Raw genomic sequence first — 26,562 nt, forward strand, 5'->3', positions numbered from 1 at the left:
AGAGCTCCTGAAGCAATGGTTTGATTACAATTGCCCAAAGAATTTGCAACTGGAAGAGGTAACCGACTTTTCCAAGGCTGTTTCCAATAAAATCAATCATCACTATGGATCTTTTCAAAAGAACCCAAACAACAAGGCGTCCACACTTCTCAAAAAAGCCGCAGCCAACATGTTCACTCAAACAGAGGGTATCCACCCTTCCTTTAACGTATTGCTTGCAATCAATGAGGCGCGGGCATTACTCTCGTCGCCCAAAAAAATTCCAAATGAATTCTCTTTTTTCCGCAATTTTTGTCGTGCTTTACAACATATACCTCCACATAAAGGCTTCTTCACCATACTAGCCGATACTACTTCGCAAGTTGCCAACTTTAACCCAGCACCCAAGTACGATCCTAGCGCAAGAGGTGGTCTTGAAAAAGGTGTTTGGCTTTTCGACCCAATATACCAGATTTCCTCGCTCGATGTCCTAGTCCCAACCAATTCACCTACATCCTGGAACAAATTGACGTCGGCCGCTCGACTAGTCAATTATGGAACTCCAGTTTATGGAGCATACTGGCGCGATGCGCAAGCCGAGTCAATTAACCAATTGGAAGTCTTCAGCCACATCATCAGCTTAGCACAATCCAAGCTACTTTGTTCAAATCAGCTGCCCCTACCTCAAAACCTCACCAAATATCAAGCCCTCGCATTGCTAGGTACTACAATCCAGCCAAGGCTCAGCGGCACTTTGCACTTGAACTCCAAGCTAGTTTCATCGCATGCAGCTCATTGTGACTACATGTCACCCGGTCGTGACCTGATTCTCGCTAATTACCCCTCCCAGTTTATCTTGGCATCTGCAGCGAATAGAACTTTGGCAGACAAAGAAATGCTCATTTGCTGCATCAAGAAGCTAACTGCCACTCTGCGCCTCGGACTTGATGCCAGGGGAGTTGCTGGAGAGCTAGCCAGCAGGATCATTCTATCATGTGTGATGCGCGAGGCTATGCAAAAATCAAAGGAAGATCCTGTCGAAATACATTACGGTTGCTCAGTTTGATTGGCCGACTTTTTGAATGCTTTAACCGGTTGTTCAGAAGACAAGTTAGAGCTTGGTGAAAACCTCTCCCCCAAACACCGCACGAATCTCTTGAAAAACGGGATGGTTTTTTGGAACCATTTCTGTTAGAATTATGCCCCATGCCCAGAAGAGGATTTATTTCCTTTTTGTTCCTTTTCTTTCCATCAGGGTCCTTTAGCCCCCTAGGCCCCTGTTAGGCCCCTTTTTCTCCATGTATTTCATTCGTCCCCTCATGAAATACAACCCTCACTTAGTTCCGAGCCCATAGTAGTCAGACCTGCTCCTCTGGAGACTTCTGATCTGCTGTTCTGAGTCCCTGAGCATTCTGTGCTCCTGATCTTCTTCAGCTCACCCTTCTTCAGTCTCAGGCCTTTGGCCACATTTTCTTCATTTTCATCCAAATCTCCTACACGCCGAACTCAAGGCAGCTGTTAAACTTCCTTTATTGAGGGCTAGCCGTGCAATGCAAACCATTACAAAAAGGTTTTGATCAACTATTCACAATCTATCTGAAGCGTGACAATACCCTTGACAAGCAGAACATCACGTTCTGCGGTGTTCAAGTCAAGAATACCACAACCAAGCCCAACTTTGCCCAAGACAATTGCAAATGGACTGATGTATCCTCTGATGTTAAAATCCCGAAGGCCAACCCATATCTCGTGCTTTTCATGAGCCTGAAGACAAAAGGCGACGTGGCTCCGTTACTGCCGCCAGATGCACGACGAGCCTCCCAAGTTTTTCATGGTTTCAAGGGCTATGCGTGTCTTCCTGAAGGCGTAGCTGAAGCTCTAGAAGAAATGATACAAGTCGAGCCGGATTTGCGGTTGCTTCATCAAGATCAACCTGGAAGGGAATACGCCCACACAGTCAACCCATTGGTTTATACTGGTCCCCAGAGCTGAATCATCATGATCACTCCCATCGGTATGCACATAATTTCCCGCAGCCCCAAATAATCTCAATTGCAACATTGATAATTATCCAATTTTCCTATTTGCTTTTGTTCCCATTCTTATACAACAGTCAAGCCCCACTTCCTACGCATGTTTTGCCTTGTAGCTCCCCATCATCATCCCTCTTGACTGTCCATGAAGTTGACTGTCCATGAAGCTTTGAATTATGTGTGTTAATTATTGCTGTATTTACATCCTATGAGCAAAGATATTATCAATGTGACAGATCAGGTACATGTCAATCTTGCAAAAAGGAAAACCCAATGGCAAAGGCAAATTGGACAAGACCAAAAAGCCTAGTTGTCTGTCCCTTTGAATTCACCAGCAACTACTGGAAAAAGAAGCAATTCTGTAAAATTATCACTTAGGAACCTCTGCACAACCATCAACCTGCAGAACACTCCTTGGCCCATGCTTTCGAAGGCATGCTTGAGGTTTGGCGCTGGTGTGGTGTGCTGGCTGGGATTTTGCTGACTTAACTAAGCCTCCCGGGACTGGGGGTGCGGAGCACCCCAATGCGAAGCATTTCCCATTCCCAAGAGAGAGTCCTTGATTTGGTTGTCGGACTTGGAATCAACGGACTGAAATGAGACGCTACTCAATGCCAGCGGAGTTGTATCTTCCAGCTCAAAGGGAGGCTCCGCCTGGTTCTCTAATGGCGGGGAAAAATCTGGACTGGGTTGTTTGCAGTTTTGATCCGCCATGGTGCTGAATAAGTTTAATCGGAAGGAAGGGGGTAGTCAAGTCCGGGACTCCTAAGACTCGATAGCTTGTTTACGCTGGGCTCATAACCTGAGAAACCAGAACAGCGGGCTGTGAGCTAGGGAGGCTGTGATGATAACCAAACTGAGAGTTAGTAATAAATACAAACCAACAGCCTGTCAGTAATAGAAAAATTTGCAGCTTTTTTGGTGGGTGAATAAATACTGTTGTTTAACTTAAAACTACTTCCTGATCTTCAATATCATGGCACTTGGGATCAAGCATACATTTTACGCAGACCAACCAAGCTTTATGTGAAGTTGCAATGTACATATTTCAGCACCTCAGGAAACGCAAGCTCCCAACACATAATTTAGTCCTCATGTCATGCATGGTGTGATCACTGGCACTCTTAGATCAGAGAGTTGGTGATAGTAGAAAGCTCCCAGGGACTAATCTGAAAAGGTTGAAAGACATACAGAGGCTAAGAGAGGAGATTTTGACTTTTATTGAACTTGATTGCAGTGGTTGGATGAAGATTTTAGTAGAGGGAAACCCGGAAGAATTGGGCGTCATTTTGAGAGATTTGAGGGATGCATGGGTCAGAGTGTGACCTTTGAAGTCTTGCTAGACAGGGGAAGTAAACACAGGACTGTAAAGCCTAAGATTTGCAGCGGCAAAGCCGCCTTGGCCTCTAGTCTATACTAAAATTGTAAACTCCATACTCAAACAGGAGTCATCTGAAAGGGAAGAATACTACCTGCTAAAGGGTGACAGGTGCCCTCTGGTGTTGCAAATTACCATCTCTACTCACCATTTCTAATAGCATCTGGGGGTACAGATAAAGCCACTGCATCATGTTCTGGAAAAATTTGTGGATTTCAGTTGGCAAATTCAATGTTTTCTTGCTAGCATTTTTCACACTTCAAAAAAAATTGCATATCCTGTCCGGGATATGTCACACATGACACAGGATATGTCATGTCATTTTTTTTTTTTTAAAAAAAAGGGGCTAATAATACATTTCAGCGCAAAAATAAGTGTGTGTAGTAGAGTAGAAACATACAAGCTAGGTAGAACTGGGACTAGGAGGATTTTGTTTTTTTTGTTTTTTTTTCATTTTTTGTTTTTTTTTTGTTGTTTTATTTTTAAAGCTATGATTACAGTCTGAGTAGATTGGATGATACTTGGGTGGCAAATCGGACTTATAAGACGTGCTCCGGCGCCGAGTCGGGCGATGCCGTTGGTTGCTGGCTGGCCTCAGGGCCGTGAGCGGAAGGGGCGGCCTCCGGCGCCAAGTCGGGCGATGTTGGCGGTTGCTGGCTGGCCTCAGGGCCGGGAGCGGAAGGGGCGGCCTCCGGAGGAGAGTCGGGCGATGCCGGCAGTTGCTGGCTAGCCTCAGGGCCAGGAGCGGAAGGGGCGGCCTCCGGCGCCAAGTCGGGCGATGTTGGCGGTTGCTGGCTGGCCTCAGGGCCGGGAGTGGAAGGGGCGGCCTCCGGCGCCAAGTCGGGCGATGCTGGCGGTTGCTGGCTGGCCTCAGGGCCGGGAGCGGAAGGGGCGGCCTCCGGAGGAGAGTCGGGCGATGCCGGCAGTTGCTGGCTAGCCTCAGGGCCGGGAGCGGAAGGGGCGGCCTCCGGCGCCAAGTCGGGCGATGCTGGCTGGCCTCAGGGCGGGAGGAGCACGCCGGCACCGATTGAGCGGCCAAATGCGGTAATTGCCAAAAGTTTGATGTCCAGGAGGATTGCGGCACCTGGGTTGACAAATGTAATCCAAAAACTAGACAAGGTTGAGGCTGGGTGGGCAACTCTTGTTGGCTTGCCTTTGTGCCAGGAGATCCTAGATTTCCGATCTCGGTTAGGGTGAGGGGAAGGGTACGACTGTTGATCTCGGTTAGGGTGAGTGGAAGAGTACCACTGGGTTGTACTCGAGAAGGACTTGTGGCAAGTCTCACAAGTACCTCCTCCACAAATGAAAAGTCTTCGTCTCCTGCAGGATTCGACTCGGCGCGCATCTCCGCCAGTTGGTCAAGTGAGAGCTGCTGAGTGGCCGGTGTATCGTTCAGTAGGCTGTCCAAGAAAACTAGACACCAATGATCAGGAGTTAGTGTGGCAAATGTGAAAGGAGTGAATGTGGGACTAACATGCTGAAGCCCGGGGCCGTGAGGATGCTGGACTGGCTCCAAAGGAACTGGTGCTTGGAGGAGAGTCCAAGTCCATCGGTTGAGAAGTATCTCCCGGGTTTGACTCATCCTCGAGTTGAGAATTGCGAATCGGCAACTCAACGCTGGTAAGACTCGAGATTTCCGTGACATGGGGGGCTGACAGAAGAGGGCTGGTTGTGGTGCCGGTTTCCGAAGCCTCCGAGTCTGCTTCAAAAGAAATCAGATCCATGTCCTCGGTTGGCGGTTGGAATGCTGCTGTCGGAAAATCCTCGGCGTCCAGTAATGACGGAGCATCGGCGGCTCTAACAGGCTGGGAAGGAAGGAGGGGACGAGGGAGCTGATCGTGACCCGAATGAGCAAGCAGAAGGTCGTGAATATCTTGCACGTCGGCTCTACGCGGGAAATAGGGCGGGGGGGCCTTGATTGGTCAGTTGCACTGGCTAGAGTGATCAGGGGCTTGGTTATTGTTTTGGTCACCCTTATCGTAACACGCTGACGATGGTCAGGCGTATGAGACATGGTCTCCTGGATGTTGGTTTGGAGTACAAGTACTAAAATCAGCATTACCGCGCCTGGGTTGCGGATTCTGGAGGTATGCAACTCACCGTCACCGTCACGTTCATGCGGCTTGCCCCAGGGTCGGGATCAAGACCCGGCAGGTCAGCTGGAGCAGCTGGAACATGGGGGTTTGGCCTAGCGAATCCCGTAGATCTGGAGAGGTCCTCCCGGGGAACTGGGACAGCCGGAGCCTGTTGGTTTGGCAGAGACGTACGTGTAGCTCTACTGATCACTCTGCGAGGCGCACGCCCTTCTTGGTTTGGTGATGGCGACAAGGTTCTAGGCACGTCGCGTGGCCAAGGGTTAGGCGGAGTTCCTGCCCAAAACACGCATCAGACCAACAACGATTTTCATTCCAAAGAAATCACTTATGTTCAGCAGGACCAGTGGTATCCCGAGAACGGCTTCGTAGCCTTCGGGCAGGAGTCTGGGGTTCCAAGGGGACTGTAGAGTAATCATTTGTCAGATTACTGCAGAGAGAGAAATTGGCAAATGAGGAAAAACAAACCATTGGCCAATCGTTTGGTTGCCAGCTGTTGCAACTCGGCCTTCGTAATTTTTGAATGAATATAAATTTCAGAATCTAAACGGCGCAGAAGATCTAGTATTTGTTGCCTTTTCAAGCCTGAGATTCGTGGATCTATTTCCCTGGGTGGAGGATGTGCAGGGATGTGCGGAAGTTAGAGATCTGTGCAAGCCCCATGTTGCGTTAAGGTCTTACCTTTCCATGTCGTCGCCCACACCGATGGCAGAACTGATGAAATGTTATGGAGGTGTGGGGAAAGCTCATGGTGAAATCAGCAGGGTTATATACTAGGATTGCATAGCATTCAAGTTTTAAACACTGAGGATCGGAAAGCTGTCCAATGTCCACCGATCCAGCTGTCAAGTCACAGAAGGTCACAGACAGTTCGAAATCAATCTTATTAAGCAACTCTACAAGCTCCGTGGAGCTTCTTTCAAGAACTTCTTTAATTCTGCGTCACATACACAACATGGATCTTCTACCTCCGGGGATCCGCTGGCATGAGAGATTTACTTGGTGCATATTGTACTAAGGTTAGCCAGTCTACCAATTATGGGTGTCGTAAACCAGCATACACCGCCCGTCACCTGATCATGCTTGCCAGTGCTTGCCAGAACGCGTCAAGGGCCTGTGTCAAGTGGGCGGCCGGAATTACAACAGAGTCTGAGGTATTTAACTCACTGCTTCCGTTTATCCCCAACACGCGAAGCGCCCAGCCAAGAGAAAGTCTGTCAATGGATCCGAAATGACCAGTGAGTGATTTATTATGATCATCGTGCAAGCTTTGTTTATGTGGTGAGACAAGATTAAACTGACCTTCAACTCGTAATATTTTCTGGAGCTCAGAACTTGAAGAAGACTGGCTGCGTTAGTATTCCATCCTACAGCCATCTACATCTAGCCACCACTGATTTGGTACAAAACTTGATAATTTGATGCAGCCGCCAGAACATTAAGACTTCCTGGATTAAGGTCGCGACTTAATTTGCTGGGCATTGCCTTTGATGAAAAAAAAACTCGCCGTCCACAGCTGGTGGAGTTGTACAAAGCAAACAAGCCGTCAGCAACCACAGGTCCCTCAGGAGCGCCACCTGTCCTCGAGCCAGGAACCGTCGCGCCGGAAGAAACTGTCGAGCGGGAAACGTCCGTCAGGCCCAAAGAGACCGTCGAGAGGGAAAAGACCGCCGAGCCGCAAAGGACTGTCGAGCGGGAAGGGGCCGTTGGGCCGGAAGAAATTGTTGAGCGGGAAAGGTCCGCCGAGCGGGAACAGACAAAATCTGTTGAGCCGGCGAGCCATGGCACAAAAAGCACCGTCGGGACAAAGAAGCCTTGAGGGCCACCTCAACGTAAGCGGGTGAACAAGCCGGCCAGCCAGCTTACGGGTTCTGCCAAAGCCTCAAAGGATGCAAAACCTTCAAGGGACTGCTGGAAACGTAAGTAAGCAGTCAATTCTTCTGGGGTTCCCAGGTCTTGATCACTGAGAATTGCGTTGCACGCACAGCATCGTCCAAGCATAATATTGAAGCTTTGAAGAGCATCCTTACTCGCCACCACGTGCCCTTCAAGCACAAGGCAAACGCAAAAGGGAAGATCGGAAGAGATGTCCTCGTTCCACTTTACAACGAGCTCAAAGAGCGTGTCGAATCCGCCGATAAAACTGAAGTTTCTGGACCATCCAATGGCCAAGCACGCGACACTCAAACCCCAGTGCATTCCAAGGATTCAGACCTTTCTTTACCACAATCAGCCGCCAACATCCTGCCTCGTAACGGCAAGTCCCCAAGCGTTGTCGGCACGACATCTTTATCGGCTACGGTTTCTGATCCTTCCAAAGGTAAAGGTAAAGCACGTGACAGCCAGGCTCCAGCCCTTCCTTCACCAGCCGCCGACATCCATCCGCCTGGCAACGGCAAGGCTCCAAGCGGTGTTGGCACGGCATCTTTGCCAGTTGTGCTTTCTGATCCTTCCAAAGTCCAAGCACCCAAAAACCAGGCTCCAGAGGAATCCAACGATCCAATCCTCTCCTTACCACGATCGGCCGCAGACATCCTGCCTGGTCACGGCAAGTCCCCAAGTGTTGTTGGCACAACATCTATACCGGCTGCGGTTTCTGATCCTTCGAAAGGTAAAGGTAAAGCACGAGACAACCAGGCTCCAGACCTTTCTTCATCAGCCGCCAACATCCATCCGCCTGGCAACGGAAAGGCCCCAAGCGTTGTTGGCACGGCATCTTTACTTTCTGATCTTTCCGAAGATAATGCACGCGAAAACCAGGCTCCAACGCAATCCAAGGATCCAATCATCTCCTTACCACGATTGGCCGCAGACATCCAAGCTTCAGTGCAGTCGGGATCATCACTACAACACACACCCTCCGGAGAAGTAGAAACCGAGAACCGTATCCGGAAGGCGCCTGATCAAGTTGGAGTCGGAGAAGCTGAAAAAACGAAGCAGGATGGCTCGAGAATACGCAAGGCAGATCTGATTGATTTAGATGGAAACACCTCTGACTTGGTGAGTGAGAATCTCTAATTGAAATCAGGTCGCAGAGTTGCAAACTAACCCCCTTTTTGACATGAAGGATGAGATGGATTTTGCTCGAAAACGACCTCGCGTTGCTCCGGTGAAGCTGCCACCGGTATGCGCCCGACCGCATTGGATAGTGGAAAGGCACCTCAACAAGGATAAAACCTACCATGAGATGATGCGCAAGGGTCAACAATCTAACGCATCAGGGCTGCCGACCTCGCCAACACAAGAATCGATGCGCGGCAGCCCACAGCTTGCTGACACGCTGGGCGAAGTGGCCGACTTTCCAGCTCCAGTTCAGCCTGCAAAGCCACCAGAGCCGATGATACTGACGGATATGGCTGGCAGTAACTCCCCGCGAGCCAACGATTGGGAGGACTTGATTGATTGGGATGGTCCCAACTTGGAATTATTAGCGCCTCAGCCCACTCACCAAGCGATTTTGGCTGACCCACCAGCGCCGGCAACCCTGCCAGCGCATAATTTGTCGGACTTGATTGATTGGGATGGTCCCGACTTGGAATCATTAGCGCCTCAACCCACTCAACAAGCGATTTTGGCTGACCCACCAGCGCCGGCAACCCTGCCAGCGCAGAATTTTTCGGACTTGATTGGTTGGGATGGAACCAACTCGGAATCCATCCCAAACCCCAATCACCCACCGATTCCAGTCAACAGGAGAAAAGCATGCATGATTGATTTGGATGGAGACGACTTGGAATCGGTACGTCAGCATAAATAATTAGTATCAGGTCTCGTAATCAGAAACTGATCACCTTATTGACTTGCAGGATGAGATGGATTTTACTCAAAAGCGACCTCGCATTGCTCCAGTGAAACTACCACCGGTATGCGCCCGACCGCACTGGATAGTCCAAAGGCAACTCGAGAACGAAAAGGTTCCTCAGAGTCCACAATCACAGCATGTGGAGGTTCCAGCTCAGCCGGCAACCCTGCCTGTGCAGGATTTGACCCAGGATTCCTCACGCGGAAACAAAGATCCAATTCTTGAACCCGACAACAGATCAGCTTCAGTCAATCCCCGAGAGGAACCACCTTTGTTGCAAGCCCCATCAACAGGCTGTGGCCCAAAGATGACCAACAACCTAGGTCCGTTGATTGAGTATGGTTCTGATGAACAGATCCCCGCCCCGCTTACGGCACCAAAAAACAAAGGCCTTCCGCAACAGCCAGACCATTGTTCCGAGATTCAGCTGTCTGACCTTTCAGCTGGTCCCAGACATTGCCCAGATCGTTCAGTCAAGGAGATCCTGAGCCTGTGTGCTGAGGTTCATCCGTCGGAAAGCCTTTCGGCTGGTCCCAGCCATCACCCAACTCGTCCTGTCGAACCACTTGGCAACTGTCCCCTTCCTCTGAATGATAGGACCTCAACCTTGGCTACTCCATTGAGAGCAACTGAGGAGCAATCTCCTTTGCCAGTTACAATCTGTACTGCAACACCTGAGCGTACCAGAAACTCTCCGCCTGAAATACTGTCAACTGCAGCTCCACCCTCGCCATATCCAGAGCCCACTCCTTCCCCAGACCCTGAGCACCCATTATCTTCCCCTCAACCCAACAATCAATACTTACATCAAACATGACTAAACGAGCCTTCTCCAATGCCATCACCCTCTCCATCACTGGGTTCCGAACCACAAATTCAGACGGGTTCTGCGGAGCCCGCCCCAGTTCCACCCGTTGATTGCAATAATCAGTCCTCCGATGAGGGTGGCAGTGGTGCTGCACCGTGTTTAGGCAAGAGAATACATCACGATTTGGAAGGTAAGTTCACCTACACGCATCGGGCCTGCTAAATACCAAGCTGACATGTCCACCGATTATATTCACAGATGATGATCCTACAGATTTCCGAGCAAAGCGCAGGAGAAACACTACGGCTAGGAGTCCTCTCCCTTTGCCGTCAAAGGATCGCCCGAGACCTCGAAAGCGCATTATCATCACCGCTTCAGACGAAGAAGAAGAGATCCCCAAATTCTGCCCCGAAGTAGAATCTCAAGGAGGCACCGGGAGAGACCTCCTGGACGATCAAGCGGCCCCAGAACCTCCCTCAGAAGTCGGCGGTAGACCCCCACCTGACACATCCAGCACACCGGCCATCAATCCTCGATGGCGCAAAAATCCCGACAAGATGACGATGGTTCAGATCAAGGCTGATCTTGATGAGTATAAAGTCAAATACCTCAAACGAGAGCGCAAACCTCAACTGACCAAGCGCTGGAAAGACTTGGCCTTTGTGCAATCTGAGCTGGAGCGTTGGCGAGGCGCAGACCCTCACCCAAAAAATCAAGTGCCTCCATCCGGTAACACAACGCAAAATCACACGCCGGGAAATCAAGATGTGGCATTAAATACGGATTTGTCCGCGGCAGGTCCACAGGTGGATCAGGTAGATGACTTAATCCGATTGTCTCCCGAGCCGCAAGCCCCTGTAAACAATGGAAATTCTATTGCTGCCACTGTGGACTCATTCAGAACACCTGCAAGACCAGTAGCAGAAACTTCAGGCTCCCGGGCGGCAGGTCAATGGAATGAAGGTGTTTTTGATGCTATGCATGCTATGGATGAAGACACACCTGATACTGGAAACCCGTCTATGACACTCGAGATGATCCATGCCTTGAACTCATTTACCCACTCATCAAGAGAATGGGCAAGTTCCATCGCGCGGAGCATGGAAACCATAGCGGGTGGTGTATCCGCAATCCAATCAGCCGTTGGAGCTGCGCCTCTGTCTTCCGCATCAAGACACCCTTCAACTTCCCGAAGAAGAAGACGCCAGTCCCGGCCAGCAGACATGTCTGACAACGAATCGACCACTGGCAAAGGGTCAAACATATTTTTACCAACGAGAGACATGATGGTAAGTATTGAATGTATTCGAATCAATTGATTCCGTCATTGTGCTCACGCTAGATCGCCCTTGTTACAGGCTGAAATCAGGGTGCACTGTGCTTGTTTATTCGGAAAATCTGCACAAGAAGGCACTTTTCCGCCTCCCGCCACTGAGGAGGAGCGCCGACGATGGATTGTCACGACCATGGATGATTCCTATTCCGATTCTGATTCCGGAGACAGCCAACCAGACGATCCAATGGACGTTGACGTTGCCGAGGACTTGGACACAAACACGGACCCAGTTTTTCCATTTCCAGATGGACCTGGACACAAACATGTCTCGCCTCAAGGTGTACGTATCATCTGGAACATGATGAGACGTGCAGGTGTTAAGTCTTTCAGGCCAGACTTGAGTGAAGCATTTACCTCGCCAATGAATACGTTTCTATGGAACCTTGCTGTGAAGACTTTCATTAAACTAGTTGAGTCCGGAGAATACAAACGATTTCCCCGAGATTCGTGCAATGAAGAAATAGTACAAATGATGATTAGCAATCATGTGAACGGCCACCTTATGAAAACGTAGGACCTTTCTTGCCTGCAACGTGGTCTCCAAGCACTAACACCACACATTCTTCCTGCAGATACCGAGAGACAAAACTTGTGGCAGAAGAGAAAGCTCATCGCGAGCAACGCCGACGAAGTACAACTCGTTGACACACGGTAAGTACAGCTTTCTGCTATTGGTACTTAGATGTCATATTACTCATCACTTGCTGCATACCGACGCCTTCACCCATCTAGCTCCGGGACTGGCGCGTCGCCCTGATCCTAGAAAGACCAATTTTAGCCCCAATCCTGCCGGTAATCGACGCCTGCTGTAGTGATGACGAAACAGAAGATGAGGACCCACCCGCATTATCGGCCATCAATGCTAACCGTAAGCGTAAGGTCAAGAGCTATGTTGTCAAGGAGCTACCTTGGCGCCACCCTCGAATCGGCCGCATGATGATTGAGCTTGATCGCATCCGAGAACAGAGTGGCGCCCAGTCTGTCCGCTCCCGAAGGCGTCCCATCAATCCAAAGAGCAGTCACATCGAAGCTGTGTCAGGCCTACCTATTGGATGTTACAATGCTAATTGGCTCCAAACTTTGACACCCTACGAGATGAACAAATTAAAGCACACTCTCACTCCCGTTGTCAACCAATATGTGGGACTCCTGCAATCACTCTGAAGAAGCTGCAGCCGTTTCTGTGGTTGATCCACACCTGTACGTGTGTCAATGTTGCTGGTCCGCACCCCATCCGATGATTTCACGTTTCCTTTGTAATTATATCACATGCTATTTCCTACGTATCCCCGTCTTACTCCCAGTTTCGGAATCACCCAGCCCCGTCATCTCTACTTTGATTCCACTTCCTCAATGACCCTCCAACTCTTTTTTACCCACCACATCTTATGTACTTTCTGTATTGCTATTTGTCACAAAACTAAGAAGCCGCCCTGTACACATGCCGCCACGCACCTTTGCAAAAGTTATTTGCGTTTGCAACCAATGCTCTAAATATCAGTACACTGATGAAACAGGGACTCACTCAGGACAACTAATTGGCGCGAAAACCCGAAAATCACACGTTTTGGCTGACGCTCGAGTTGCTCTCATTGCTCGAGCAGCAAACAAAGAAGGTAAGCCTCTCAGAAAACGTGCATGCGTATTGAGGCTGAGATTGTGATATTATTAGAGGGACCCTCTGATTCACATTGACTCGAATTTGATCTACCGGAAAATGATCTGGAGGACAACAACTTACCGATGGCAGTTGATGAACCCAAAGACCTTCTAGCAACTGAAGTACCAGAGCAACTTGCACCAATCCTCGAACCGGATCAGCTTCTAGGAGCTTTCGGAGGTCTTGAAATTGTTGACGATGTGATCAACTACAATTGCTGTTAGTATTTTCATGTGTTTCAAGGTCATCTTATGTACAGATCACTAGACTGAGCAAGACACTTCTTTACTGCAGCCCGATTCCATAAAGCTACCAACTATGACCGGAAGTCTCCAGCGGTATTGCTAGTCAGCCTTAAGACAGCCCTCTTTTATGTTACAGAGCAATCCTCCTTATACACGTCATCCTGTCTCCTCAAACTCGACCGCATGCTCATTGAACTGATAATCGCTCAAGGTCTCAATCCATCCTCTCCACCTCAGAAGATAGCTTTTGAGCACACAGCTGTGCTAAACTCCCTGCCCAAGACCACCCAGACGGTCATGCAACGGCTAGCCATCGAGCCGGACCTTTTGTTCTTTGTTTGCTGTCCAAGTTGCTTCGCCACGTATCCCGATGGATCCACTGGACCCGAGCGGTGTACTCATCGTCTGCCTGATGACAGCGAAGAATCTACGGAACCTGATGGGACTGGCGTGCGCGACAAGTCAAGGAAAAAGCCCTACTTATGTGGTACACCTTTGTTCAAAGATTTTGCCTCTTCAAAACCCACTCCAGTTCGCCGCTTAGCCGTCCAGGATCTTTACAGCTGGCTAGGGCGATTGTTTTCCAGAGAAGGAATCAAAGACGCGTTGAACCAGACAGCCGTTAAATCCCAGGCCCCATACGATGCATCGCTCGATCAGTTAGATATTCAAGATTCTAGAATCTGGAAGCAATTTCGTGCCGCCAATGGGAAACAATTTACTGCCGACAGTAGCAATGTCACATTTGGCATGTTCATTGATGGAATTAATCCCTACGGAAATCGAATAGCCGGAAAACATGCCTCGGTCACTTTTATGATAATGATTTGTTACAGTCTACCACTTTCCCTTCGCTACAGACCCGAAAACATCTTTCTCGTAGGCATCGCCCCTGGCCCAAAAGAACCTTCGTTGGAACAAGTTAACTGGATTTTACGACCCGTAGTCGAACAGCTGAAGCGTCTGTGGAATCCTGGTGTACATCTGTCGAAAACCCATCAATACCCCGAGGGTCGGCTGATTTCCGCTGCTCTACTCCCATTCTTTGCCGATCTACCGGCCCTCCGCCGCTCGCTTGGATTCGCAGGACCAACTGCCAAACTGATGTGCTCTTACTGCCTTCTACCAAAGCAAAAAATCAACAATCTCGATGTCAAAACTTGGCCTGCGCGCGACTTAGAAGAGCACCGGCACTGGGCGAAAAAATCTCGTGATGCTAATACCCTCAAAGAAAAGAAAAAAATCCTCGATGATCAGGGTGTGCGCTACTCAGTTATTTTGGAGCTTCCCTATTGGAACATTCTTGAATACCACGTAGTAGATTCAATGCACAACTTACTGTTAGGTCTACTCAAGTGGCATTGTCAGCGTTTCTAGGCAATGGACGACAAAGTTGACGAAACCGGAAAAGCTTCGGAAAAAGAACCCGAAGATCAACAAGCCAATGTCGAGGCCACTCATCCAACAATTCCGCAAAATGATGTAGCATTTTGGGAAAATCTACTCGAAATCCCGATCAATCCAACAAGTGAAGATGGCCGTGTGCCATCTGTCGAAGGCAATGAATGGGCGGGCCAATGGTTGCCCCCAGAAGACGAAACTATCTTTGATGGTGCCCTGCTGAAAAAAATCAATTCTTTCCTCAAGAGAATTTGCGTCCCCACCTGGATTAAGCGGGAAATTCCGGCTCTCGGCAAAGCCTCGTTTGGTCGCCTCAAGGCTGACGAGTGGAGGAATCTATTCACGATTCAATTGCTCCTTATCCTGCCACATCTTTGGAGCGATGATGACCCTGTCTCGCAGTCCCTACTGCATAACTTTGCTCACTTGGTTTCTCTGGTCACCGTTGCGCTTAAACGGGCTATGAATGCTAAACACATTGCAGATTATCGCTACCACGTACATTCCTACATTGAAAGCTGCCTCAAACTTTTTCCAGACTTCACACTGGCCCCAAATCACCACATGGTGTTTCACTTGGCCGATTGTTTAGAAAGATTTGGTCCTTCTCGAGCGTGGTGGTCGTTTTCGATGGAACGGCTGATGGGCCAGGTCTTGAAAAGCACTGGTAATAACCGTATAGGTAAGGGTCTTCTCCTGTTTGACCTGTAGCACCAGAAGGAAAGTAACCTGTATCATCTTTTGGTTTTCTAATGCAGGCGAACTCGAAATAACCTACTTGACAAATTTCGGTCGAGTGGGAAATCTTCGGGCTCTCTTACAAAGCGGAAATCTGCCTGCTTCATTAGAACCATTCGTCCAACAGATTCGGGCATTATACGAGCCGATCCCGTTCGTCCCTCAATCTCAAGTTCAACATTGCCAGAGCTCGCTGGAGCACGATATGTTTTCGCACTTGGTGACCAGACTCAACGAGCTATTCCCGCTCAATAACTGCGAGTGGGTTCCATCCGATGAATGGCACAAAGCCAAATCAAAGAGCAAGTTAGCTCCTGTTAATTCCCTTGTCCAGGTAGTTTCGAATTTCAAACGAGGAGAAGAGATCTTCATGAGCATGCAAAAAAGCAAAAAAAACTGTGCAGTTGCCCTGAAACCGGACGCCAAAATCAAATACGGAATGATTGACAAAATATTTGTACATTCACGAACGCCTCCTGGTCTTCTACTTCAAACCGATACCTGGTTGGCTGTCAAACCTCTGCATCCTGTCCCCCGGACCAACAACCCATTCGCCCAACTGAGTAAGTACGCCTTCGATGTGTCCTTACGAACATTGGAACAAAATCCAATCTACATAGTTCATTCCGACGAAGTACTGGCCCATTGCGCGTGGCTGAAGTACCGGCCAGGTGAATTAAACTCAAAGATTACTTACGAGACATATGCGCTGGTTTGTCTTAACCGTTGATTTCGTTTCTGGCAACCATTTTTTGTTTTCCAATCTTTCTTCTCTTAGCTATCTTTCTTTCTTCAGCTCGTGTGTCTATCTCAATCTACCTCAGCCAAAATAGAAAAAAAGAGAAAAGCAAAAAAAACAAAATCCTCCTAGTCCCAGTTCTACCTAGCTTGTATGTTTCTACTCTACTACACACACTTATTTTTGCGCTGAAATGTATTATTAGCCCCTTTTTTTTAAAAAAAAAAAATGACATGACATATCCTGTGTCATGTGTGACATATCCCGGACAGGATATGCAATTTTTTTTGAAGTGTCATATATAAGAGAGGCATCATCTTGTTATATCCTTTTGTTGAAAGCACTTTTGAAATCAAAGATCCAACGGAACATTGTCATATTCCAATCTTGGTCATGAGTCACTGTGCATTCTTGACCTATAGAGGATCATAACTTGAAAAGAATTATAAATCTCAAACATCCAAGTATATTAAAGCTTCAGGTTTGCAGAAAAAAAAATCAAGGGTTTCCCCTATATATGAGCAAATTACAAAAAAAAGATCAAAGGTTTCCCCTTTTACAAATCAAGCAAACACAGGGTGAAATTTAGCTGACAATTGAAGCAACACACAAAAAAAATCTATACAAAAAATTTACAAACAGAAAAAGGCCCGCACCCAGCCACCCAGCGCAGCAAGCTGACGCACTGTGGCCCAACACCCATCCCTGTCTAGCAGGGTTAAAAAGCGTTGGGAAGAAGACCCCCAGCCCAAAAGCACAGGGGGGTCCCCGAATATCCCCCGCCGGACTGCGCAAGTGCAACAGCGGATGGGGGTGAGGCAACCCTCAAGCTGGAATTACAGCTGAGGAGTTGCCTGGGGATCCAAAGCCCAACAAATTCATCACTCTTATACCCGGCAAGTCAACCTGTTTGACCTTGGAGGTCTCAACTCTTGCCCATCTGGTTGCTCACACCACACCCCGCCTGGCCCTTGCAACAACCACAACCCTTCCCTGCTGTCACTGCCACAAAAAAAGAACCGCCACCTACGCTGGCGCCTATCCCCTATTCCCTGACTGCCATGCACCTATTCCCTCAGAGAATTTGCCACGCAATTCCGTTTAACCTTGTCATGGGGATACCCCCACACAACTGCTCTGCGTGAGGGTGTCAATACAATCTCCAAGCGTTGTCAAGTCTTGCTCGAAATTGTCAACTTCAACGTCAAAGGCCAGCAATATGTCACCGCCAGAGAGCTTGTGGCGCTCCAAACCCTTACCAATGTCTTGAATTTCTTGAAGGTCCAGAGAAAACGCTGAAAAATTGGGTCAAGGATGGCTGGGACCCGCCCAAAAATTGAAGCAAGCTTGGTCACGTCATTATTGTCAAGCTTCTGGCTTGCCAATTTGCATTGTAAGTTCCTTTTTCTATTTACTCGGCTGCTTTCACAAAGCCCATCTGAAAATATTTGTGCCCAAATTTTCAGACCAGTACTCTGGATTCAAACTCAGGATCAGCTGTTTTCCCACCACAAAAGTACAACATCAAGCGACTGATCAAATTTGGCCCATCTCCAACCCTCGCCGGCATGGCTTCTTGTACTTTGAAATTGAAGTATGTTAAGCAAGATACAGCACACAACATGTCCCGCGAAATCCTTTGTATTTCGAAGAACATCACAGAAATTGACTATCAATACCAAGACAAAGTTGAGACTGAGGCACCCTCACCAGCAGCCAACGAAACCGCTGTTGCTGCTCCTGCCGCCGTTGCCGTCGCTGCCCCAGCCCCTGTCGTTGCTAGCTCCGGACCCGTCGCCGCTGTCGCTGACGAGCCACTGCAGGCGGTCAAAACACTGCGTCTCTTGGTTGCTCAAGGCCTGAAAAAACTTTGGATGATGTGCCCCTTTCGAAGGCCATCAAGGATTTGGTTGGTGGCAAGTCAACACTGCAAAACAAACTGCTAGGCAGTGCTTGTATATGCAAGTAAATCCTAAGTTTAAGGTCAAAGAGACTTTGAATATTTGTGTCTTAGACTAAATAAATTTGCAGCCCAACAATCATGTATCATCAGCCAAAAGGGAAAAAAATCCTCAAACTGAACAGAATTTTGACTGGATTGGACTCACAGCAACGGTGAAAGGCTACGCTGCGCTACAAAAAGCGCCCATTATAGCGCAGCGCAGCGGGCACCCGCTACTCAACTGACCCAAAAAGCTTTAGCGCAGCGGGTAACCCGCTGCGCTAAAGCTAAATATAGCGCACATGCGCTTTTCCCCAAGGGGGAATAGCGCAAGCGCATCCAAAAACGCTGCACTTTTGCGCTAAAATAGCGCAGCGCAGCTTGAAACGCTTTTTGCCTCTATGAGTGCGCTACATGCGCTATTTTGCTAAAATAGCACAAGCACTTCAAAGCTGTGATGCGCTTCGAGGCGCTACAGGCTACCAAGCGGGTATACATATACCCCTTGCAACGGTGGGCCGCTACGCTACATTTAGTCCGTAGTTCAGCGCAGCGTAGCGGATCTAAACTACAAATGACAGGGCTTTCCGTTAGCGGGCAGTGATTGCCCGCTACCGCTAACAGGCACCCCTTGAAACTACAGGGCCTCTATCGCCGCTATCAGCGCTAGCAGTGCTATTCAACCGCTAAAAAAGCTGATAGCGCTGTTAGCGCCCGTTAGCGTAGCGTAGCGTCCCGTAGCGGGCGCTACAACTAACGGCAATGTGTCAGGAACTACGCAACGCTAAACTAGCGGATAGCGCACGCTACGGATAGTTTAGCGTAGCGGCCCACCGTTGCCCCTTGGCTCCTCCCATCCAATGCATCCATCCCACAGTGGAGTGATCACTCACCATCCCTCACCCTTAATCTGTTCTTCACTTCAGTGTGATAGCATGGTGGAAGGTAAGCCAAAACTTCAGTTTATAATGTGTCCGTGTAGCTGACTCTGTCTTTTGTTCTGCCCAGACCCACTGCCAGGACTTCCCTGTCATGGGCTCCTTGGCAAGAGATTATCTCGCCTGTCCCGCCAGCTCAGCTTCTGTGGAACAAACGTTCTCGGGCGCAGCAACGGTGTGCTCATCAGGTCTGTTGAGTCTTTTGGTCCGCACAATTGAGCGCTGCATCCACATGTGGCTGCGCAACAATTTCAGGATGGGAGGTGAGTTCAAGGATTGCCAGAAACTGATTGATGGGGCGCTCAAGAACCCCAAATTTGAATCAACTGCAAACAAGATGGATCCTGGAAATTCAAAGTAGATCCTTTTTACTAATGGCCACTCAAATTTATCTTCCATGTTATTGGTTCCCCCTCAAACATTTTTCTAGATAAAATCTATATTGAAATAAAAAAAATGCTACTTCCCCCCCCCTCCCAAATAAAAACTGCCTCAAAAGCGCTACAAAAGCGCTATAAAATAGCGTAGCGCACTATTTATAGCTGTAGCATAGTGCTTTTGCGCTATTTTATGGCTATAAATAGTGGCTAAAAAAATAGAAAAGCTACAAGCTCGTGCAAAAAAGCGCAAGCGTAGCCCAAAAACTCTACAAATTAGTGTAGCGCATCCGGGCCAAAAAACGCTACGCTTTGCGCTATCTGCAGCACAGCGCTTTCACCATTGCTCACAGGTTAAATCTTATGAGCTGGTGAAATTTTATTCAATGTGAATTCCAACTGGTTTCACTGAACATAGTGATGATAGGTTTCTTGAACTCTTGACCAATGACAAAAAGATAAATTTGGCTGTGGAACATCTGAAAATCTGTATCTTTGGGGCATCATTTTACATACAGGCAGTGGAATGTTAAACTGATGCTTGTATTTACATTTGTATCTGACAAGAACAGTGTAAAACTTTGATGTAGATTTAACATGACAATTCTTTTGGGATGTTTGTTCAAGCCAAAATGCTATACAAACACAACCACACCTCCCATGAATGAGGCATTGCCAGAAGGTTCAAATTTTAACTAAAGGTGAGACATGGATTTTGTTTAAACAAGTTTTACTTTATGAATTGTTTTTTGATTTAAATGATCAGCACTAGGACTTAGGACCATACTTGATTGAGCCAAATTGGGAGCAGCAACAGGGGGGCATACTGGCTCATGTGGTTAGACAGATACCCTGAAAGTGCAGCGGCATAGCCGCCTTGGACTCTAGTTATCTTATGAATCTCAAACATTATCTTTTAGAAACCAATTTTGAAAAAGATCACAGCTAAAACATTGATATCTTTCTAAACAAAATTTTGATTGTTTCCTTTTGGGTATATCCTTGTCTTGTCAATTTTGGGTTGATTTTATGTGATCTGTAGTGTTGATCAATTAACCATTTGATCCATTGTTGATTGTTCCTCTTTTTGGATGTAACTGTTGCTCATTTCAAATTACAAAAAAGTCACTTTTTCCGGACAAGTTTGGACATTTTTGGTTAATTTTCTCTCTGAATGTTTCAAAGCTGCACTGCTTAACTCCTGAGCCAAACCATGAATCATCACAAGCAGATTTGAACTCAACAAAGCCCCTCTCTACAGTGGGTGTGTGATCTTGCCAAGCAAGCCCATGACAGCCCTTGGCAGGAGGGAATTGTGCGCTACAAGGGTGGGCTGTTACATTTACACATGAATTCAACATATCATAAAATATCAGAGAATAGTTAGCTAACGGTAGCTGCCTTGAGGGATAAAAGATTACTCTTGACAACAGTAGTTAAAGGCTGGTTTTTTCAAATACAGCCTGAAACAAATTGTACGGTATTGTAAAGTGTTGAAGAATTGTTGATTTTTTTATTTAATAACAGGAAAAAATGTTCCAGAGGTAATTCTTGATTTTCAAGTGGTTTTGCCAATTGGATACTGGTGCAGCAAGACAAACATTTGTCTCAATACCCCGCAGCGGCGCAGCCGCCTTGGCCTCTAGTTGTTTATTATTGAGTGGATCATGCATTCATTTGTTTGCTTTTTTTTAAACTGGGGGAAAGCCTTGATTTTCTTTTTCTCATTTTATGTATTTACAGGGGGAACCCTTGATATTTTTTTTACAATTCAGATGAATCTGTGTCTTTAATAAACTTGGATAATTATTCTTGGGAACTTCTTTTCCACCCCTGTAGCCAATCTCATGAATCAAAGTCTGTGGCCTGAGCTTCTGAATTGAAAAATTTTGTGCCAAAAACATTAGATAACCCACTGCACATACAATGTATTTTTTTTCAGTCCAATAACCATGGGGATGTCTCCAAAAGGAGAATTGTTTAGGCTGGATTCATTCCAGCAGCAATCTGAGTTATACTTTACCCACTGACTGTCATCCCACATTGGTGGGAAATCTGGTTCAAGCGCGAAGACCTTATACAACCTGACGGGCTCTCATAAATTTTACAATGTTCTTGGTCAATTCCTGCTCTCCCAGAAGCTTGGTAAGACTCACATCTTTGCTGAGAGTGGCTCAAGCCATCACCTCTTTGCAACTGCTTCTCTTTGCGCAAAGTTTGGAATGGACTGTGTCATCTACGCGGGTGAGGAAGAAATCCTGAGACAGGAAGATGCTGTGCTCAAGATTGCAACGGTTGATGCAAAAGCTGTAACTGTTCTTAGTGGCCACAAAAAATTGAAAGATGCAATTATTTAAGACTTGGCACTCTCCTCTTGCTCTCCTTTTTTTTCTTTGACCTGTTAATGAAACGCTGAAAAAAACTTGCCTTGCTTTTTGAATTACAGATGAGGCAATGAGTGTGTGGGTGTCAGATTTTGGCTCAACCCGTTATTTCACTGGCTCCGCAATTGGGCCACATCTATCCCCAACAATAGTCCAAGATTTCCAGAGCATGATAGTTCAAGTTATTAATTAGCAACTACAAGCAAGGCAACAGTATCTTCCATTTTTGGAGTTTGAAACCTATGGAAAGAAAATTCAAGTCAGAAAAGGATGAGAAAGAAGGCTCACATATGCAAAGCCCTTGCCCGTAAACCCTTTCTTGACAAAATGCTGTTTGGATGGACGTGAATCCCGTAGCTCTGCCTGCGGCACTGTAAATTCATTGCACTTGCTCTTTTCAGCTGCCTCAATGCCCCCAAACAGTCCCAAACAAACTATAAATGCATACATGTCAAAGATCAAGCAGATTCATACCCTATGTACAGTGCAAAAAAAGAAAGAAAAAAACTGCAACAGATCAGTGTTCAGTATGTAGAAAAAGAGCAGAAGATTGCATACTTGGAGAGCAGTTCTGACCCCTGTTCTTGGCCTGATTGGGACAGAAAGGTGTCAAGGCGTCAAGGCAAGCATGAGGCGTGTGCATGGCAGTAACAACAGTTAGATTACAACATGGAGGAAGGTTTTGCTTGGGTGGAACTGGATGGTGTGGTTTTGGAGAGGATACGGTGGTCATGGCGCCAGATGTGGCGAGAGTCACGACTCACTGCACTTGGATGCTCTGAGCTTGAGTATATAAGGAGGGGGGCTGCTGTCAATTGTACCCCCAGGGGTTCCGGTTTTGTCCTGGCCCCTCCCTGCAGGCCCCCTACTTTGCTTGGATAGGCCCCTGCTTGATTTTAAAAAATGCTGGCCCTTTTTTGCTTGTTGCACTGTCACAAGCTGGAGGGTCTATCCATGGCACATAGTGTTTGGGGTTAATCTATTCAACAGTGGCCATCATGTGGTTGCACACCAAAACTTAGATCTTTTTTGCCATGTTTTTGTGAATTTAATAAACTTGGATTTGCACCTGTGCCCAGTGCATTTTACCATCCAAAAGACAGGGAAAGACACTCCAGCAGTTGGTGTTTGATCATCCCAGGAGATCAGTGCGGCAAATTTTTGTCGGGGGAAAATGGAAGACTTCCTGTAGCCCAGACAGAATAAAACTTCACAGATTAGTTGCCAACAGATTGACTGGGCCCTGCTAAATTGGCAAAAAATCTGTGAAATTTTAGTCTCTGGGGCGTAGATCCAACGACAAGTCATCCAATGGAGGACTTCCTGTTGCCTAAATGACTAGATTTATCAGGAGGCTCTTAAAATTGAGCTCAATCAATTTTCACCAGCCAGTAAGGTTTAGCCTTGCCCTCCAGATCTAGCATTAATTGAGCTGACGGGAAGTCCTCCAATGTTTGTCATCTTTGGCTTGTATGATGATCTGTGCACATGATAGGAACACAAAGTAACGATAAATTTCAGTTGGTATACAGGTTTTATCTAAACCTGCAATAGATATCGCCACTTTTTCTCTTAATGAAGGAGTCTCATGTACCTCCAGATCAGGATCAAGTTTGATCAAGTAACACTAGGGAAGTTTCCTGGAATCCTTGTTGATTTTTTTCTTCATTTTCTCTGCAAAGGAATTCTAACAAATGAGCACAATCATTCAAGAAATGCCAGATAACCACTTGATAAAATGCTTTAACCATGAAAGCCATTAAAACCTGTCACAATTCTACCCCACCAACCTTGCAATCTTCAGACCAACCAACCACCAGGCCCAAAGCTTTTTACTACCCTGAGGATATCAATGACATAGCCCCCATTGATTTGGTGTAACCCAGTACAGTAATTGACCTCCCAAAACGGGCACAGAGAACGGATGGGTCCGGAGAAATTTGACAAGGTCTTGTCCAGTTGGGTCCTTGCATAATACATGCACTTTTTGAAAGACATTCGCCGTTGGCCGCGGTCTAGGGAAAAAGTTTCGAATAACACAGGCCACTTCCTTGTCGGAGTTTAGTGGTGGGGAGATCTTCTCTGGTTTGCTACATAAAATTGAGGTGATGTGGTACAGGGATTCCCCACGGGGGGGGAGGGGGGACCGGGGGCTGGACAATATAAAGATGGGCGAACAGTTGAGAGCACAGCCACGCCTGAGGATGACCGAGCAACGACAACCAACCACCGGAGAAGACGACGAAGCTCATGGAGAGGGAAAAGGACGAGCGCGAGCACGAGACCGAGTAGAAACTGGGAAAGAACGAGAACAGGAACAAGAACAAGAACAAGAACAGGAACGAGAACAAGAACAAGAACAAGAACGAGAACAAGAACAAGAACAAGAACAAGAAGAACAAGAACAAGAAGAACAAGAACAAGAAGAACAAGAACAAGAACAAGAACAAGAACAAGAACAAGAACAAGAGCGCGACGGAGAACAGGATAAAGTCGACGGAGAACCAACCACAGAAAAGGATGACACCACAACCCACTCACAGCCTCCAACCGACCAACGCTGGTGGATCAAACAGATACTCTGGCCACCCTTTCCAACTCAGAATAACTCAAGGCCCCGTTCGGTCTCAATCGTAAATACTTCAGCTCTCCTCGATTTATTGATCTCATCATAAATTGATAACCAGTATATTTATTCCATCATTCCAGCTCATGCAAAACCACAACGGCCCCTGTTCCTTGCTGGCCATCTGTAACGTCCTCCTCCTCCGCGGCTCCATCCTTCTACCCGGCCCACCCACTCGCACCTCGATCTCGTTCACCAGCCTGCTATCCCTCCTGGCAGACTACCTCGTCCGCCAGAACCTGCAAGCCGACCAGCTCCATGCAGCCCTCTCCACCATCCCCACCACCCAGACCGGCCTCGACCTGAACCCGAGATTCGGGTCGATAGACGGCTTCAGGGCCCCCTCGCGATCCTCAGCCGCCCAGGGCCTCGATCTCTTCTCGGCTGTCGGGATCCCTCTCGTCCATGGATGGATCGCCGACTCGCAGGACTTCGATACATGGGACGTCGTCGTCGGAAAGTGTGGTGATTACGATAAGGCGGTCGAACTAGCGGTGACTGGCGAAGAGCTACTGGCCAAACAGCTCGAAAACCCTCACCTTGAACTCCGCCAGGAAGAGCAAAGCTTGCTAAGAGAGGGTCAGTTCTTATACATATATGCTCATTATTAAATATAATTAATCAAGAACACATCACTGATTCTCTTGTGGACAGCTCTCCTGCTCCGCAGGTTTCTCGACTCTACCTCGACCCAACTCAGCTACCCGGGTCTCTTCCAGCTTGCCAGCGGAATAGCGCCCGATTCGCTAGTCGCCCTACTGCGCAACTCGCATCTCTCGGTCCTCTACCGCCGGCCGGTCCTACCGGTCCACCAGCGCCCACCGGCGGCCCGACCGGCCCCACCACTCCCCCCGCCGCCGGACCAGACTGATCCGGACTACGACCACCAGACGGCCTTGGAGGTCCATGCGCTCAGCCTGGAGCTCGCGGCGGCTGAAGAGCACGAAGGCCAGCCGGATGGCGATCAGGAGGGGCGCCAGGACGATCCCCGGCTGCCTAAGCTCTTCACCCTCGCCACCGACCTGGCCTTCCTCCACGAGCCCCAGATCGTCTGGGAGTCTCTCGAGGATGTCGAAGGCGGGCTGAGTGAGTTCTACGACTGGAAACTGGCCCGCAGCTGTCTCAACACCCATCGTGCGCCCACTCAGGCCGCTCAGTCGACCACCCACCCATCCAGCCAAGCTCAGCCTTCGGACACGGATACCGAGTGAGTGTTGATCTGCCTGCTTCTCCCGGCTCTTTGACCCACAGACTAAGTCTGACCGCTTCTCTCGCAGCTTGAGCCTAGCCCACCAGCTACAGGAGGAAGAGTACCAGCGCGTCCGCCGAGCCGAGCAGCGGTCTGGCCATCAGCCTAACACACCGTCCGGGGGCGGCGTGCCCTCTTCTGCCCCTCCCCGCCGACCCGCTCAGCCTCAACCGCCTCATCTAGTCACAGCTACTGTGCCGCTTTCTTCGACGAAGAAGAAAAAGAAAGACTGCGTGATCGTCTAGTCAGTCTTCTTTCTCGACGAAAAGCCATTCTTGTTCGGAATTCAGACCAGATGATACTGGAAAGCTATGATTACTAGATTCTAATTATCAGCAACATCTTCGAAACATACATTTGCTGTATCTATCTCCACCGATAATTTATCCGCTGTAGTAAGTAAGCCTCTGGTGTGTATTGTTGCAACGTTTTCCTCTGATCACGCTTCCGCTGTATGTATTTATTTCCGTCAGAAAGCATTGGTGTATTGCTCATGATCGCCGGACAATCCAGCCGAGGCCTCATCCTGTTGATTGTCCTGCTCAGATTGCTTGCTTGTACTATACCTCCCCCATACCATTGTTCACGGACGTAGATATTCTCATCTTTTTTTTCTTTTTTTTTTTTTTCTCTGTTCGACACAAGACAAAGGGTGGTTATTTGTTTGAAACATGCAATGGATGAGATCTAAGAGGGCGCATCGGCAGCCAACTGGCCCATTGGGGTGTGCAACTAAACGCCAGCGAAGGAAAACAGAAGGCGAGGCTAGGGGCGTGTGGAAGAGATCTGTTTCTGGGTTGTGGTGATCTTGAATTGCCCGAATTCTTCCAGACC

General features: G+C 48.0%; 6 protein-coding genes across 6 annotated transcripts; 5 read left to right on the forward strand and 1 right to left on the reverse strand.

Annotated features, from left to right (window-relative positions):
* Positions 1–533: 533 nt before the first annotated feature.
* PtA15_15A1 (uncharacterized protein) lies at positions 534–1,971 on the forward strand (the record flags this gene model as incomplete). The annotated part of the gene is made up of 2 exons (XM_053163382.1): positions 534–579; positions 1,517–1,971. 2 exons carry the CDS (start codon positions 534–536, stop codon positions 1,969–1,971), a joined length of 501 nt encoding a protein of 166 aa, XP_053027167.1.
* Positions 1,972–3,929: 1,958 nt separating this feature from the next.
* On the reverse strand, positions 3,930–6,172 carry PtA15_15A2 (uncharacterized protein; the record flags this gene model as incomplete). Its single annotated transcript, XM_053163492.1, has 8 exons — positions 3,930–4,382; positions 4,475–4,803; positions 4,865–5,275; positions 5,383–5,410; positions 5,491–5,759; positions 5,828–5,887; positions 5,952–6,091; positions 6,165–6,172. 8 exons carry the CDS (start codon positions 6,170–6,172, stop codon positions 3,930–3,932), a joined length of 1,698 nt encoding a protein of 565 aa, XP_053027168.1.
* Positions 6,173–7,372: 1,200 nt separating this feature from the next.
* Positions 7,373–12,241, forward strand: PtA15_15A3 (uncharacterized protein; the record flags this gene model as incomplete). Its single annotated transcript, XM_053163602.1, has 10 exons — positions 7,373–7,406; positions 7,471–8,483; positions 8,551–9,222; positions 9,290–9,841; positions 10,112–10,283; positions 10,352–11,382; positions 11,452–11,838; positions 11,910–11,939; positions 12,002–12,080; positions 12,162–12,241. 10 exons carry the CDS (start codon positions 7,373–7,375, stop codon positions 12,239–12,241), a joined length of 4,050 nt encoding a protein of 1,349 aa, XP_053027169.1.
* A 931-nt stretch (positions 12,242–13,172) lies between these two features.
* PtA15_15A4 (uncharacterized protein) lies at positions 13,173–16,203 on the forward strand (the record flags this gene model as incomplete). Its single annotated transcript, XM_053163703.1, has 3 exons — positions 13,173–13,308; positions 13,384–13,821; positions 15,494–16,203. The coding sequence occupies 3 exons, from the start codon at positions 13,173–13,175 to the stop codon at positions 16,201–16,203; spliced, it is 1,284 nt and encodes a 427-aa protein (XP_053027170.1).
* Positions 16,204–17,834: 1,631 nt separating this feature from the next.
* On the forward strand, positions 17,835–18,181 carry PtA15_15A5 (uncharacterized protein; the record flags this gene model as incomplete). Its single annotated transcript, XM_053163713.1, has 2 exons — positions 17,835–18,059; positions 18,107–18,181. The coding sequence occupies 2 exons, from the start codon at positions 17,835–17,837 to the stop codon at positions 18,179–18,181; spliced, it is 300 nt and encodes a 99-aa protein (XP_053027171.1).
* Positions 18,182–24,565: 6,384 nt separating this feature from the next.
* On the forward strand, positions 24,566–25,973 carry PtA15_15A6 (uncharacterized protein; the record flags this gene model as incomplete). The annotated part of the gene is made up of 3 exons (XM_053163724.1): positions 24,566–25,058; positions 25,134–25,686; positions 25,757–25,973. 3 exons carry the CDS (start codon positions 24,566–24,568, stop codon positions 25,971–25,973), a joined length of 1,263 nt encoding a protein of 420 aa, XP_053027172.1.
* Positions 25,974–26,562: the final 589 nt, after the last annotated feature.

This window comes from Puccinia triticina, chromosome 15A (assembly GCF_026914185.1).
Source record: "Puccinia triticina chromosome 15A, complete sequence".
Classification (NCBI taxonomy): domain Eukaryota; kingdom Fungi; phylum Basidiomycota; class Pucciniomycetes; order Pucciniales; family Pucciniaceae; genus Puccinia; species Puccinia triticina.